Source organism: Bemisia tabaci, chromosome 4 (genome assembly GCF_918797505.1).
Source record: "Bemisia tabaci chromosome 4, PGI_BMITA_v3".
NCBI lineage: Eukaryota > Metazoa > Arthropoda > Insecta > Hemiptera > Aleyrodidae > Bemisia > Bemisia tabaci.
The window spans coordinates 59,203,554-59,219,883 of record NC_092796.1 but is presented as its reverse complement, the minus strand read 5'-3'; the positions used below and the strand labels follow the sequence as shown (position 1 = coordinate 59,219,883).

The window sequence follows — 16,330 nt, the reverse complement described above, 5'->3', positions numbered from 1 at the left end:
AAAACACGAGTTTTTGTGACTCAAGCATTTTGCGTTAGGCGGTACTCTTATACTTTTGTAGGAGATAAACTTAAGTCAAATGTTTACGCTTTTGAGAATATGCAACTTGCACTTTTGTGCTTTACAAGTGTGATTACATGAGCGTGATTACAAGTCTGAAGGACCTTGAATTTTTTTACACACGGTGATCCAAAAATTTCGCACCATCAGCACCAGTAATCCCTGTAAATTTTGAGCAGATGGAGATAGCGACTTGAAATTATGCGAGTGCTCTTAGGTAAAAGAAACGACGTTTAGAGCCCCCTCTCCCCTGAAAAAAAAAATTCAAAAGGATCACTCGACTAAAAAGGGGCAAGAATTTCAGGGTTTGCAGGGGTAGTGCGGGACTTTTGGATCACCCTGTTGATAAAGGGTCTTTATTTTAGTCCGCGGAGGCAAAAATTTCACGGAAGCGATTTTTTTCAAGCTAGAACATAAAATTGGATTCTATTTCGCCAGGATACTCTCTAGCACTCGGAAGAATTAATGACGATCGGCTCCGATAATTTTTGTATCAATTTAGGGCGTGAAGTATCAGTAAAATCCTGAAATGGGCCTGTTGCATGCAAGAGATACAGCCGCGCGAATAGACTTTTTAGAGGTTAAATGACACGAAAATTACGATGGTCACATTAAAAAAGTCTGAAGTACACTCCTTACTGCGCAATTTGCGTTGTTAGGAACGCGCTTTTTTCAAATTTCCCGCGTCTGGGGGCAGTTTTCTAATCATCGGAAACGAGCAAACGGCGGGCTTCGGTGATTTCCGGAAGATGCCGAGTCGTTGTTGTTGTTGTTGTTGTTGTTATTTTTTCCTTCAGTTTGTTTCCAACCCAACGTGATCTCTCATAGTGGTCCATATACGCGTTATGCGGTAACCAAATCGATCAACTTTTAAATATCCAACGCAATCCTTTACATTTCATTTCACGATATCACGAGCTCCGATTTTTAGGTTATGTTGTCAGTTTTAGTTGACCGGAAATAGCCGTGAGTTACCGTTAATTGTTTCCGTTAGAAAACTGCCCCCAGACGCGGGAAATTTGAAAAAGCGCGTTCCTAACAATGCAAATTGCGCAGTAAGGAGTGTATTTCAGACTTTTTTAATGTGATCATCGTAATTTTCGTGTCATAAGACCTCTAAAAAGTCTATTCGCACGGCTGTATCTCTTGCATGCAACAGGCCCATTTAGAGCCCTCAGCATGGTAAATGAGAACTTAGTCAAAATGATTCTCCCCCCACAAGTGCTTTTTCTGAAATGTAAATTCCATGCTGCCATAACTCCTTGCTTTCCCCAAATGATTTTATAGAATACTCCCGTATGCTTCATTATTTTGTACCAAGAAAAAGGGTTCGGATCTTATGAACTGTAAGTAGGGCGGTCTATGCTGCCGTGCTGAGAGAAAAACGTCGAACAGTTGGACGATGCCAAACTCCCTACGAACTATTAAGGTTGCTTTTAAGCAAAATGCAGCCCGATAAAAAGAAGTTCAACTTTGAACTATTAAGTGTTGAGAAAAGTCTTGAATATTTCATACAATTACAATTAACGCGAATACAATTCTCTGCCTAATTGGAGGCAAATTATTCATAAATTTCCTAAAATGTTTGACTTCATTAATGGAAATTTGGCAGCGTCCGAAGGTTCATACGGTGTTCTTCCTTAGCGAGACAGTATATCGCAGCGTAAGTCGGCAATCACATAACTCGGTTTGCGACGTCGCAGACTTCCTGTCATACTTTATTTTTTAAACGGAAAACTACTCAACGGCAACTCTTTAAAACTGCCGTGATTTTTCTTCTCTGTGCGAAGAAAATTCTGCAAAAACTTCAAGGAATGATGTCAATTTGTTCCCTTTAAAAAAAATAACATAGAGGCGGAGATTTTCAGACACCGTGAACGAGATATGTGATTGCGGACTTACGCCGTCGATATGACTGTACTATTCGGTTCATGTAACCATACTGTCTGTTTCTACGAACCACATCTCCAGGTCTTACAACCGAGCTTTTACCCAAACCGAATTATAGAAAAAGCTCAATAAATGATTCCATTGTGCAGGAATAATTGGATTGCATTTTGCAAAAAGGAACCACTAGCATCGCAATGTTGCTAAGATTGTGCAATTTCTTTTGTCTTGGAGGAAAAACCCGATTATCCATTAATAGTTTCTATTTTACTCGCTAAAAACTGTAAATTTAAGACAAAAATTACCATCTAAATTTCATAGTTTTTCACGATTTTCGCAATTTTATTGCAAAAGATGAAGTTGCACAATCTTAGCATCATTGCAATGCTAGTGGTTCCTTTTTGCAAAATGCAATCCAATTCTACATCCCTTCATAATTATTTCTTGTTGATCAATGTTCCTTTGTCTGTAACAACGGGCTTTCATGGAAATGTATCTTTCACAGGCCATGGCGCTGGCTGGGACGACAGCATTGCGGCCCCAGGTCTTCCACAATTGGATCCGTCTGACAGTGTTGAGGGTTATGAGGAGTTAACATTCGAATCGAGTAAGTACCATTGTAAAATAAAAGCATAGTTTGGAAAGCGAAGGAATGTATTCTCACTCTCTTGCGAATTAAATTATTGGTTTTCATAACCTTAATAAGAAGCAATTTCTCAGGATAGTTGATTAATTGCTAAAATTCATTTTAATAAAGGCAAACAATTATCTCATTACTATACAAATACTACAAATATCGAATAAGCAAAAAACAAAAATATAAAGAGAAATGAATGAAATTCTGCCCTCTCAAAACAACGTTTGGTTCCACTCCTTCCTTACCATAATTGAATCTGTTTCTGTCTGACGGGCGTAAGTCCAAAAAATCATGAGCCCTGGCTTTTGTTGATCACGCAGAACGCTAGGGCTCATGAGTTTTTGTACGCCCATCTCACAGGAACCGATTCAATTTAGCAGAAATAACGCACTTTCCTGGATATCGCTCTCCACTGCAGCAAAACATTTCGAAAATCACTCCAGTCGAGACGCATACATCGACGAAAAATTAGAGGAAATCTTTAAGGAGAACCTTAGCTGTTCATTGGCGTAGCTAAGAACATGACATTTTGCGTTTGCCAAAAGGTTACGGGCTGATTATGTATCAGTTCGTGGCGCTAATTTCGAAAATGGCCTCCATTTATCTTAATCAGTTCGGTATTATCTGGAAAAATCAGAATTGGTCTGTTCCCCGCAAGAAATACGTCCAACTGGATACACTACACATAGGGAAATTCGCTCGAAAATCACGTTGGTCACATCAAAAAAGACTGAAATTCACTCCCTAGCGCGCCAATCTGCGTAGCTTGTACTACGCTTTTTCAAATTCACTGCGCATGCGGGCACTTTTTCATGGTTGCCGGCAGTCAGGTTTGCCTGGAGAGAGAAATTCAACCCTTATAAACAAACAATCTCGTAAACTGTTGAAACTCTCCTTGCGTCACAGGACCAAAGTTAAGTTCCGTAAACCTATCTTCACGTGGACAAGGTCCTTCATTTATAAGGAATGAACCAAAGAATTATGACAGAACAAACATAAATGTGGTTTCATAACTTTAACTTCCGCCGCTGCGCCGCGCTGATCGCACGGTCATTGGCGCAATGCGTGAAGTATTCCTGCGGTCTTGTAGGCGCTACACGTTTCACGCCAACCGCTCCTGACCGCACTGTGTTTGGCACAATGGGTGAAGTATTCACGCAGTCCTGTAGGCGCTAATATGTGTTACATGCCGATCGCCTCGCCGAGGGCTTGTCTTTTTTATCTCAAGTCCTCGTCATCATTCCTCTCTGCGTTGAGCTCCAGGCCAAATTGCGTGTTTAATTCCTCTCTTTACTCTACTAATTAAAGATGTTATTTCTTGTATCACCGAAGAACGACAAAATTAGATATTACTATACTCTCAGGAAAGAGAGCTTCCGTCCCCTTTTCTCATGGATAATTTTTTTTCTGAATCCGATTTTTTTTATACCTGCATTTAAAAAAATTGCAAAATTTGCCACCATGGGCCGTGGCCCATGTGGCCAACCCCTTAATCCCGCCCTGCAGCGTCAGACTTCAATTCATTCAGGGTTGTAGTTTTTACAAAATAAAGAAAGAAAAAGGAAACAGACGTTGGAAAACGATCGAAATCAGACAATACAAAAAGTTAGTGAAATCGTTTGTTTACTTACTTCAGAGATTAGTTTTTCTAACTCCTCGGCCTGTGCAAACCAGGTCGTCGGCGGTGGCTGAGAAAAACTGCCCGCATACGCGGGCAACTTGAAAAAGCGTATTAAAAAACCTCGCAGATTGCGCATCTAAGGGATGGCTTTCAGACTTTTTTAAAGTGCCCAGCGTGATTTTCGTGCAATTTTGCACTGGAAAAGTGTATTCAGTTGGCTGTATCTCTTGCGTGCAAGAGACCCACTCTTCTAAGAAAACCCAAAATCAGTTTGCAGTCTGCATGCAGCAGCCCGCCGTGATCTCACGGGAATTGAAAAATCGAGTCCAATAAAATTGAATGAAAATCCCCAATATTTGCCCCTTTTTTTGTAATTCGAAAGAAGTTAATTGCGAACGGCTAAAATTTTTCACCTGAGGTTGACGTGATAATGCTGATTCGTTCCACCGCGACGATCCCTTCGAAATTGAAAACGCAGCCTGAAAATTTGGCAGAGGAACAAAACAATGACGATCCGAAATAAAATGGCTGGAATAATTTAATCTTGTTTATCATCCGTTGTGACAAGCGTGGTCTGAGACGGGAGAAAAACAAAAAATAGTCTCCGAATCCTCTTGGACCATGAAGACGGCGCTCATTAAGCCGCCGATGGGGCAGATAGAGCGAGGCAATCTCTTATTTCGGTGTTTCGGAACAGATACATATATTTCATATAATAATGAATCCGATCTCTTCCAGCAATTTGTCAGCCGAATGAGAAGCGTTAATTCATCGTGACGAACTCCACGATTTGAATTAGCTCGTCCGTTGATTCTCTCGTGTATTTTTATTTTTGATTTTTATCATCGTCGAGCGCCGATAAAATTTGACAAATAGTCATAAAGCTCAAGTGCCGTGCTAAGGAAAAACGCCGTATGAGCCTTCAGGCGTTGCCAAATTTCCGTTGACAAATCGCTAATTTATAGGACAATTTCTGAATATTTTTCTGTCAATTTCTCAGATAATTTTGTATGTGATTTAATCTAAATTGTCTGAAAATGTCTTAACTTTCCTGAAAAATGTACGTATTTCTATCAAACGGAACTATGTGCATTATGACGTGGGCCGTGTTATGCATATATGCTTATGGGTCTCGGGGCTCATGTCTTAATGCACATACTTCCATTTGGCAGAATTACGTCCAAATAAACATGTAACTGGATAAAGTTTGACAACTCTCGAATGTTCATACGGCGTTTTTCCCCAGCACGACAGTCATTTTATTCTCTTCCCCCTTTGATTATTCTGACAATAACGATGTATAACGAACTATTAAAATAATATATCCTGATAAATTGCGTGGTCCCCTTCTCATTCCGTTTTGTGATGAACTCTCCGCAGCACAACATTAAGTTATCAGAAAACCTCTAATTCTATGAAAATTTCTTGTCTCCTTACAGCGGTTGTACCTCCGCCTGACTCGATACAAATCTTAGGTCCACTTAGACAAGCGGATTGCTGGCGGCATTCGACCAACATTCCAGGGACAGAAAATCTCGCCGAAAAGCAAGCGAGGACTCATCTCAAGTCTTATGTCTCGAAACATTCCTGTTACGGCAAAGCTCCGGTCAAAACTATGATAATAACGGATATGCAATCTTTTTCTACATTCCATGTGAGTCCTTTGCTGCGTTTTCTCACGTCGATGTATAAAAATTTTCAGTATATAATTTTACTATAACTTATGTTTCTGTTGTCATTTCACTAATGAGGAATTCTCATGAAACTGCCAGCAATGTGAGTACATGCTGATTTTAGCATGTGATCTCAGTAAGGGGCTTTGCTTTATCACCTGCTTCGTAATTTCAACGAAGAAGTCGCGCCTTGGGCATTTTTAATCAATATAAAAAAGCTTTAGAAAAGCGGTAGTTTTGAATGACACTTCGACAATATTCAAACTTTTCCTACGAGTATAAATAGTTTAGAGATATTGATGCAGCACTTATATTCATTTTAGCTTTGAAGAAAACCTGGCAAAAAAAATAGTATTTCAAAAATAATGTCGGCCATAACTTGGCTGGCTGACTTTTGCTCCAGCTTTTATTCTCATTATCAGCCGACAAACGCTTACCTAGCGCCTGGATGCAACTATTCGTACTCAATGGATGTCCGTGTTGCATACAGTAAAAACTGATGGCGTTTTAGCTTCCCATGCTCAATTCTCAGGCGCATGGCACAAAGCTTGTGTTCGTGAGGCAATGGGCAAAGGGGCAAAGGAAACCAAAACGCCTTCAATGTTTCACGTATGCACCACGGACATCCACCGAGCACGAATAGTTGCATCCAGCCTCCATATCAATCTCGTTTCATGCGGTCGCTAGCTGCCTGATTATTGAGCTATGTCCGCACGACAAGACAAGACATATCCCTATCTTAACCGCGTGAAATATATTTCGATAAAAAAAATATTGCTTAAAATAAAGAATAAATATCATATTATATTTCGATGTCTCATCGGGTTGCCTATAAATTTCAATAATCGGCCCGCAAGTCTGAAGCTGTCATTGTTTTTTCCGCTATTAGGAGTATGTGCAATCCTGCACTTGATAACCGATGACCCAGTTTGACGAAAATTATCGATAAACCACTTAAACGTAAATTTCAGTAGTAATTAGTGGAGAGCATTGCGAAGCTGGGTGTTTGTTTATTGGTGTTTGAAAAAATAGGCTGTATCTGATTGCTCGCATCTTTTTGCTCGGATATGGGGCTTGGTCTCTGAAGCACTTCGTCTTTTAGTTCGCTTACAGTATTATGACGTGTTCATTACGCTCTATACATTAAGTCACCGCCGCGCCGTCTCCATAAATTTGCTCTTTCTGCAAAAAAAATTAAAGAAAAACAATTTTAAAAAGAAAGAAAGAAAGGAATAAAGAAAGTGAGCGATAGAATGATTCTGGGATGGATTCTTCGAACTTATTGAGGGGAGCTTTTGGTTGGGCAAGAGACGGAGTCAAGTGGTAACGAGCAAATTTTACTGTCCAAAATTTCACCGTCTGAAAGAGAAGTGAGCCCACCGCGATATTCTTTTTAACGCTAAAGTTAAGAAGAGTTCACTTCATATTCCCAACATTTAAAACGGTTAAATAAAGTTACTATCATTTATAAAGTTATCTGCAAATAACCCCGAAAAGCTTCGTAAGAATTTATAGGTATCAATGTAGCATTAAAGTGTGCATTATTGATTTTGTCTCGTTTGGAAAGGTACACTTTTACTAAGTTTTTTTGTAAATTTTAAAATATATTTTACTATCCAACTGAAGTAGGCTGTGGTGTTTCCAGCCGAAACGTCTTGGTAAATGTGCTCTTTTCTAGCCTTGTTACCCGCAGTTGTATAATATAAAAATGTATGCATTGTTAAATTCACACTTAAATTGTTAAATACCGCACGACCGTGAAGCATGCAGGACAGAATGTGAGAATGTGACCAAAAGAATGCGTAGGGTCTATTTTTGTCCAATCGTTCTGGAAAGGATAACCGTGCCCTGTTGCGTATTTCAGACCTATAGCTCTGTGAAACAGAGGATTGTTCGCCTTCAACACGGCGATTAGGCAAAATAGCTCTATCGCACTGAAATATAATAGTCGCATCGCATTCGAGAACTTACGGATGAACTTTTCTTCATCTCTTTATCTAGAGTATGTGATCTTATATGTGATGCCAGCAGGCTGAGTAGTGAGTAGTGCTTAAGGCGTTAAAACAAAATGAGATAATGGACCTCAGATTGAAGTGTTAGTTTTCTAAGGCCAATAGACAGTTAAGATCAAAGCTCAACGCAATTTTCACCTAATCAATTTCCACCTTAATTCATGTGTTATTGAGAATTTACTAGTGTCAGGAATTTGGCGAATTTCATTTTTAAGAAGAAACTACTGAGTGACCTGAGCATGAGAATATCCTTGGTTTCTAAAACGAACAATTAGTAGATAACTATGACCAAATCACTAACCTACTAGATAATAAATGTGTTTAAATTCGAAACGTCGCCTGATGATGTTAAAAGGCGGCAGATTTTTCCACTTTTAAGTACATTTTCCCACAATTTTCCATATCAGACAAAAATTATGAAAAATACTGTAAACGCAGCTCATGAAGCATTCTCTGATGCAGTCATAAAATTGTTCCGTTCAAATTCTAACAATTATTTTAATTATTATTCCTCAATTATACTTTGCCAAATCAAGACAGATAAATTTTGAGATCGTCGGAGCAAACATTCTGCAATTGCAAGGTCTCCTGATGGTCATGAGTCATTGATAGGCGGATCAGAGCGTTGACTACCGAGCATAACTTTTACACTAAAGCTATCGTCACACGATCAAACTGCACTATCAATATATCAAGATCAGGTGTTGTGATTGGCTTATTCGATGACTTGGACCAATCACAGCATTTGACCTTGATATACTGAAAGTGCGGGTTGATCGTGTGACATGAGCTCATGCGAAAGATACATGAAAAAAAAAAAAAAAAAAAACTCCGGCCGTAGAAGCCGCACTTATGGGTTGTGGACGTACCACCCGCGTTCCGGTCTAAGAGACCGAAAGTTCTGGACGTAGCGTCCGGAGCAATCGAGGCTACGCTACGGCTCCAGCACCCGGAACTTTCAGCCTCTGAGCCCGGAACGGACGGTACACTTAAAAAAAATTCTCGGCGTTTTTACCACGGTCCGTTGGTACCTTTACCATCTCACTTTTTTTACCAATTATTGGTAATTTTACCAAGACAGACTGGTAAGCTTACCTAACAACCGGTATTTTTACTGTTTTTTTTTTCAGGTGAGAATACCACTTTTATTGGTAATCAATTCCCGGTAACTTTGCCATTTTATCTCGGTAATTCTACCACAGTCGATAAAAAATATTGGCGTTTTTACCAAGGTCCAGTAAAATTACCGAGAAAGTTCAATAATCTTACCGAGAATTCTCAGTAAAATTACCAATTCCATAAATGGTAATTTTATCAAGAAAAAACTGGGATCAAATAGAACCCTGAATTCTTGGTAATTTTACCCTTTTCTTAGTAAATACACCGAGATTTTTTTTTTTCAGTGTTTGTCTATGTAGCTCGTAACTTGTCTTCGGTTGTGACGAAGGGATGATTGTTTCAGTATCAGCTGGACTCGTTCGTGGAGATGCGAGAGGTGGCGTGGGTGTTCGAAGCGTGGAACAGCGGTCTCCCGGTGGAGGAGCGGGGCGAGGGACAAGCACCCCTCCCGTGGGAAATCGAGGTGGAGCCCGAGCGACTCTTCCAGGACGAGGTCCGGGTCATCCACGTCCCGCACACCTCCGTCCTCAAGTCCTGCCATCGCTGCTTCGGCGTCGGCACCAACTTCTGCAACGAATGTAAGGGAAAAGGATGGGTAGGTCCTGCTCCGCTACTCCCCAGCCTTCACTTCCTTGCGCCTCGCCAAGTCTGCGGGTTGGTTATTGAAATTTATAGACAAAGCCATAGACGAAGAAGACATAGGGTGTATGGAGCGATCCTAATGGTTGAAATTGGTAGAGGTGTCGTCAGCTAAGTTGACGGTTGTTTACTTTCGGTTTGCAAGCGCCAACGACGAATTTGAGCCACTGAACAAAGCGGCGTTCGCTACTATCCACATCGAAAACATCAGTCTCATGATCGTATCGTAAAAAAACTACTTATCAGTTATGATTTGCGACTTTTTTGTGGTTGTGATTTCTGTGTGGCTAAAAATTAAAGTGTTACAAGGTTTGAAAGTATTAAAAAACTTATCTAAGCTTGTGCTCTTGCTTCTGAGAGAGCCAGATATTTTTATGTGGATAGTAGTGACGCGAAAACGCCTGCAAACCGAAAGTAAACAACCGTCAACTTAGCTGACGACTCCTCTAGTTCCTAAGGAAGACTAGGAGACTAAGGAAGACTGAGGAAGAATAGGATGGTCTGACTATAGGGTCTCTCGTGGGTTGCCGTTAGTTAGTCTATTACCTACGTCCGTCGTCCGTTGTAACCATTCGCTTACACCAGAAGGACCCTCCATATCCCTTTTGTCTTTTTTGTCCATAACTTTGACTATCAATTTCAACAATCAGCTCGCTGATCGGCTTGCAGACGTTCATTGTGACATAGATATGTTATTACTCATATTTTACATTGCGAAATATCAGAGATGCAGATAGTTTTCCAGTGCACGCTTTCGCCAAGAATCCACAAATTTTCCCTAGGCACAGTTTAATCAGACAATCGGAATAATTCAAGTAGAAAACTTGCCACGGTCGAGGTAGTACACGAAAACAAATAATCGCGATCGAAGTAACTTTGACAAAGGAACAAGTAACAAAAATTAGCGCAGTCAAAGCGTTAACAAAACTCACAACAAACATTAGCGCAGTTGTAGTTATTCATACAAAAATCAGGGTGCAAGCAGTAAGTCATACCTACATTTATTCTTTCAATCTGAAAACACTTGCAGAGGTTTCAGCAAAAAGTATGTTTTTCTATCAATATCAATTCCCGAACGCCGCCAATTCAAATTATTGCGGACAATTAAAGGCGTGCGAACTTGCACCCAATGCAGCGCCTTCGACATCGTAGAAATGCTCCAAGCACAGCACCGTTGCGCGTATACTTTCCGATGTGCGAATTGCCTATACTGCGCCTGCCGAAGTGGACACAGTATTTTTATGTGTACACCGTCCATCCGCGATCGAGTCTACATCCTGCACGTCTGCAAAGGATACAAATGTCTACAATCCTCGATCAATGGCGGAAACGGAGCCAATGTTGAGATCAGAACGGGATGCAGAAAAATCTTACGTCCACAGCATCTTGCCTCAGTATGGGATGGACGTTGGTCAACACGTGTTCAGTGTTCATTGGCATTCTCTCCGAACTCTGTTTCTATGAGATGGTCATTAAGGTGCATTAAAAAAATGAAATTTGGAATGTCAGTGTCCCCAGGTGGCAATCGGTACCACATGGTAAAAAAAAAAAAAAAAAAAAAAAAAAAAAAAAAAACATTTTTACACAAATTTCGGTCCGTTTCATCCATTTTTACTAGTACCAAATGTCAATTTTATTCTGAAATTGCGATTTTTAATTTACCTCCACGCAGAAAAATCAATTTTCATGTGAGCTAAAAGTAACAAATAAACTATATCTAATCGCACCAACTTTAGCTTCAGTTACTTTCGCGTGATCACCTTCAAATTTTTTGGATACTATAAAAAACTATATATTGACGTTTCCAATCGCACTATTATAATCGCACAAAAGTATAAGAATAATATTATTTCATTTGATTACCCGAGAATGCCGCACCGATTTTCACCGAAAACTTGGGAATAACTTCATTTTCAAACACCAGCAATGTACCTTACATGAAGGTAAAATTGCATACCCAGCGTTTAGAAGGCGTTTCTAAATTGGACGATATTAAAGGAGGAGGGAGTTGTAAGGCGGCAGTAGAAGCTCGTTTTAGCTGTTACACTTATCCAAGGAATGGGTCAAACATCGGAATACTGACTATAAGAGGGCCAGATTTTATTTTAGTGTCTCCTCGAAATTAGTTGGACAATTACACATATTTTTAATAGAATTCTGTTGTTTTCGAAAAATGTTACATGTATACGCGTATATATTTTAAAAAGTAGAGTACAAGTATGTAACTCTTAATTCGATTACATTTTGCAATAAGGAACCACTATTTCTGGCCCAATTTAGAAACAACATGCATGCCATCGGTTTTCCTATGCAGATATGTGCTGTTATGGGAGAGTCTAAGACAGTGGTTCCTTATGCAAAATGTAATCCAACACTGAAAAAAAAACCACATTGGATCTAGAGTCCAGACTCTTAAAAACATCGACAAGAAAAAATACTCTTGATTCAATTAGATTTATGCTTAAATCAAAAGAAAGCCGCTTAAATTAAGAGGCTTGGTTCTTGATTTAAGCAAAAATCTATTGAATCAAGAGTATTTTTTCTTGTCGATGTTTTTAAGAGTCTGGACTCTAGATCCAATGTGGTTTTTTTTTCAGTAATTGAACTCTTGTTTGGGCTGTATGTAGTGGTGAGGTTTTTTCAAAAAAGAAGAAAAATTAAAAATTAAATCTGAAGTACATGTGTTGGTACAGATACGATGTTTGCATTGTCACGGTGATGGATTCACGGCCGATTCGGAGTATCGAGAACGGTGTTTCTACTGTCGAGCCTCAAACCACGGCTACGGGCGCATGGATTGTAACAAATGTCGTGCTACCGGCAAAATGGGATGTCCTCAATGCGAAAATTCAGGGCTCATCATTTGTTATATTCAACTAACAGTGACGTGGTAAGTACCTAAAGCATCTCAAAACTTAATACAATCATACATCCCTTCAAATTTTTGAAGAAAAGTACGTCCTAAATGGGCGTATTTAAATCAAAAGGGACTATGTATATATTGGTTTGAGCCCTATCATGCATGTATTCCAATGGATCTCAGGGCTCATGTAGAATGGATGTAGTTCATTTTAACTCGAATAAGTTCAAGTGATAATCGCAAAAGCTTAGTTTTACCTCTCGATTTGCGATATTCATTCGGGACGTACTTCTAAATTTTCAATTTGTCGATTGACTATAGAGTCTTTCTCCGAAGTTCGGAAAAAATACCTATGATATTGTGCCATTATTTTGTGCAATGAACTTTGCAGATTAAAATGTTTCCTCTTCCTCGTTCCTATGAAATTCAAAATAATGCATGTGCGCACGGCAAATCAAGTTTTCTATATTTTATTTCTGATTTTTTTTTTTTCACGCTCTGTAATAATTTGTCTTCGAACAAGTTTAAAGGAAGATTGTTTTTTTCCGTACATGATATGATGATTTGTAAAGATATGTCCTAATGTTTCAAGGAAGGTCAACAGTTCGGAGTTTATATTAGAGCGGACGGGGCTCCCGAGGAAACTCATCAGCGAAGTTTCTGGGGAAATCGTTTTCAACGAGCAGAATTCAATCGTGGGCCCAATTTCCGACTTCCCGGAAGAGGCGATGGTAAATGCTTCCAACAGGCTCATCAAGAAACATCATAGACTGTACGCCGATCAATACATCATTTGCCAGGTATATCGATTTGTTCTTTTTCCCTTTACTATGCTCCCCCCAAGACTCTTAAGACTTTTACCACTCTGACGAAATGTATCAAAACGCGGTTTCCTTTCAGTTTCATTGTATTTATTCATTTTTCCTCTCTTTCTTTAAGTTGTAGAATTTTGGAGAAGGAAAGAAGAATGTTAAGAGGCAAAAAGTTAATTCTTCTATTTTCCCCTCTTTTTTTGGGGAAAAACTCGTATAATAATGCGTGATTGGGCAAAAGTCCGAGAGGCTTTCCGTGAATTATCGAAGAGTTTTTTCCTTAAAACTTTGGAAAATCTGGTTTCTTACAATTGATATATTTTAAGCATCCCGAAATGGAAATACGATTTTTTATATAGACACAAGGGGAGAATTTATTATTATTTTTTTCTTAATTCCTGTCCATCGTATATTTATCTCACTCTCGACGGAAAGCCACGACGATAAAGTATTCGTTGGAGAGTTTGGCAGAAAACATTGATCCTCGTGCAAAGATTTTAAAAACACTTTTCGTTTAGTGAATTACGGTTTTTCTAATGTACTTATTTATTATCGAAGCAAGACTGATGTAAATTTAATTTAACTTCAGCTGATTATTCCTTAATTTTATGATATTGCACTATAAACGTTTAAAAGGCAGCCAAATTTAAGAATCCCTGTAGTAAAAAACCAAGACGGCAAAGAGTTGCCTCGAATTTTAAAAGAACGCACTAACCCTTCATTCATATACAGGGTGATCCAAAAGTCCCTTCCACCCCCTCTAACTTTTTACCTAATTGAGGTAAAGATTTGAAACTTGGGGGATATTCCTAGGTCAAAGGGAGCTACTTTTTGGCCCCCCTAAAATTTTCAGGGGGGCCCCCCTTGGGGGGCAACGGCCCCCAACTTTTAATTTTCAAATAGGAAGACCCCCTTTGTGATAGCTCGTTCGAAAGAGCATAAAAAAAGAAAACTTTTCGCGCAAACCCGAAGTCAATATCTCAAACCGTTTCAAAATGGCGGCCGGTTAAAGTTCAAAATGGCCGAAAATTCATACCGGTTATTTGTCGATGGATTTGCGCGAAAATCGGTATGTAAAGGTATTTTGACACGAGAAAAACGAATTTGACGTTAGATTTTCAAAAAAAAACGAAATTTCCAAAATGGCCGCCGGTTAAAGTTTAAAATGGCCGAAAATTTTCACCTTGGTGTTTTCCTGATGGATTTGCCTAAAACTTGGAATTTGAGAGTATTTTGGCATAAGATAAACAAATCTGAACTTAGATTTCTTAAAAAATCAATTTTTGGTCATTTTGAACTTTAACCGGCGGCCATTTTGGAAATTTCGGTTTTTTTTGAAAATCTAACGTCAAATTCGTTTTTCTCGTGTCAAAATACCCCTACATACCGATTTTCGCGCAAATCCATCGACAAATAACCGGTGTGAATTTTCGGCCATTTTGAACTTTAACCGGCCGCCATTTTGAAACGGTTTGAGATATTGACTTCGGGTTTGCGCGAAAAGTTTTCTTTTTTTATGCTCTTTCGAACGAGCTATCACAAAGGGGGTCTTCCCATTTGAAAATTAAAAATTGGGGGCCGTTGCCCCCCAAGGGGGGCCCCCCTGAAAATTTTAGGGGGGCCAAAAAGTAGCTCCCTTTGACCTAGGAATATTCCCCAAGTTTCAAATCTTTACCTCAATTAAGTAAAAAGTTAGAGGGGGTGGAAGGGACTTTTGGATCACCCTGTATACTGACTTCAATGAGAATCATTGCCAAGGAACGGATGAAGAGACCTCCTGTTCCTAAAAAAAAAAAATTTAGCTGTCAAGTTCCGCGATACCCGCAGGCACTCGGTGGACCGCCTATGTCTGGATTTTAATTATGATGTTTCTGTGTTGCAGAGACAAAGAATACGAGTAGTGCCTGTGGCACTTATCAAGTACACATGGAAGGGCCATGACGGAGAGTTCTTCGTCTACGGGATTGAAAAGAAAGTTCACGCACCAGATTATCCTCAAACCTGCTGTTGGGGCTGCATCATCATTTAACGCCTTACATTTTTATTTTTTTTACTCAGTTCCGTCAAAAAATCTTGATCCTACCTCTAAAAACTTTCTCTCGTGCAAAAAGCAATCATCTCTTTTATACAATAAAGTTGAGTATGGCATCGCTTGTTCTTGAATGACGCTGGAAGTGTTTTTCAGAGGACCATTGAATGTAATTCAGCATCAATTTGTAGATACATCCATCTTATTGGCGTTTGTTAAATTATGTAAATACATTTTTCTCTATTTTTTACTAACGAATTTTTCATTATATTAAACGGTCCGTTTTCTGGCCTGCAGGGTTTTTTTTTTTTTTTTTTTTTTTTTTTTTTTTTTTTTTTTTTAAACGCTCTTGTCGATATTTTATGTATCAATGAGGTTGTTACGAGATCTTGGGGACCTGCACAAAATTAACGACTTCTTTAGTTGAGACAAGATAAAATGTAGGAATAAACATATTTTGAAGTTTGAGAGGCGCTTTTGTGTGGTTAAAGCAAAGGTTTGGAGTGTTGTACCTGGGCTATATTAAGTTTCGGAATTTGATCAAATTGCAACTTAATAGCAATAACAGTTTAAAAAGGACCTTCAAAAACTCGTACATTTTCAAAAGAAAAGCCTAGAAAAGTATTAAAATTTGCAAGAGGAAGCTCTGTTTGGCTTGATGAATAAAATGTATATTTAATTGGATCTCCCCCTCCCAAAGGATCGTAAAAAGACCTATTAAAATTACGATCCATTAATAATTTAGTGATAGCTCCCGCAAGTACAGGTAGCGAAATTTATAATAAAAATACAATAATTAGAACTGATTACTCGTGAAAGTTAAGAAAAAAAAGTTTTGAAAACTCTTGAAAGATCTGTGTGGTTTTTATCACTAATATGTTTAAAAAAATGTTGAGCATGTCTTGACAAAGCATAAGGTAGTTTTTAAAGGACTTCAATATGCGTAAATTAATCAAACATACATACTTTGAAAGGATCCCG

General features: G+C 38.9%; 1 protein-coding gene across 2 annotated transcripts in view; it reads left to right on the top strand.

The window, feature by feature from the left end:
- The window catches only part of LOC109042644 (protein SSUH2 homolog), a 31,166-nt gene extending 15,548 nt beyond the window's left edge, over positions 1 to 15,618 (top strand). For both annotated transcript variants that reach the window (XM_072300171.1, XM_072300172.1), the window contains 6 exons: positions 2,453 to 2,554; positions 5,645 to 5,859; positions 9,353 to 9,604; positions 12,342 to 12,538; positions 13,101 to 13,308; positions 15,203 to 15,618. In XM_072300171.1, coding sequence (XP_072156272.1) covers positions 2,453 to 2,554; positions 5,645 to 5,859; positions 9,353 to 9,604; positions 12,342 to 12,538; positions 13,101 to 13,308; positions 15,203 to 15,349 — 1,121 coding nt within the window. In that variant the 3' untranslated portion in view covers positions 15,350 to 15,618. The remainder of the gene's footprint in view (positions 1 to 2,452; positions 2,555 to 5,644; positions 5,860 to 9,352; positions 9,605 to 12,341; positions 12,539 to 13,100; positions 13,309 to 15,202) is intronic.
- The last annotated feature ends 712 nt before the right edge of the window (positions 15,619 to 16,330 follow it).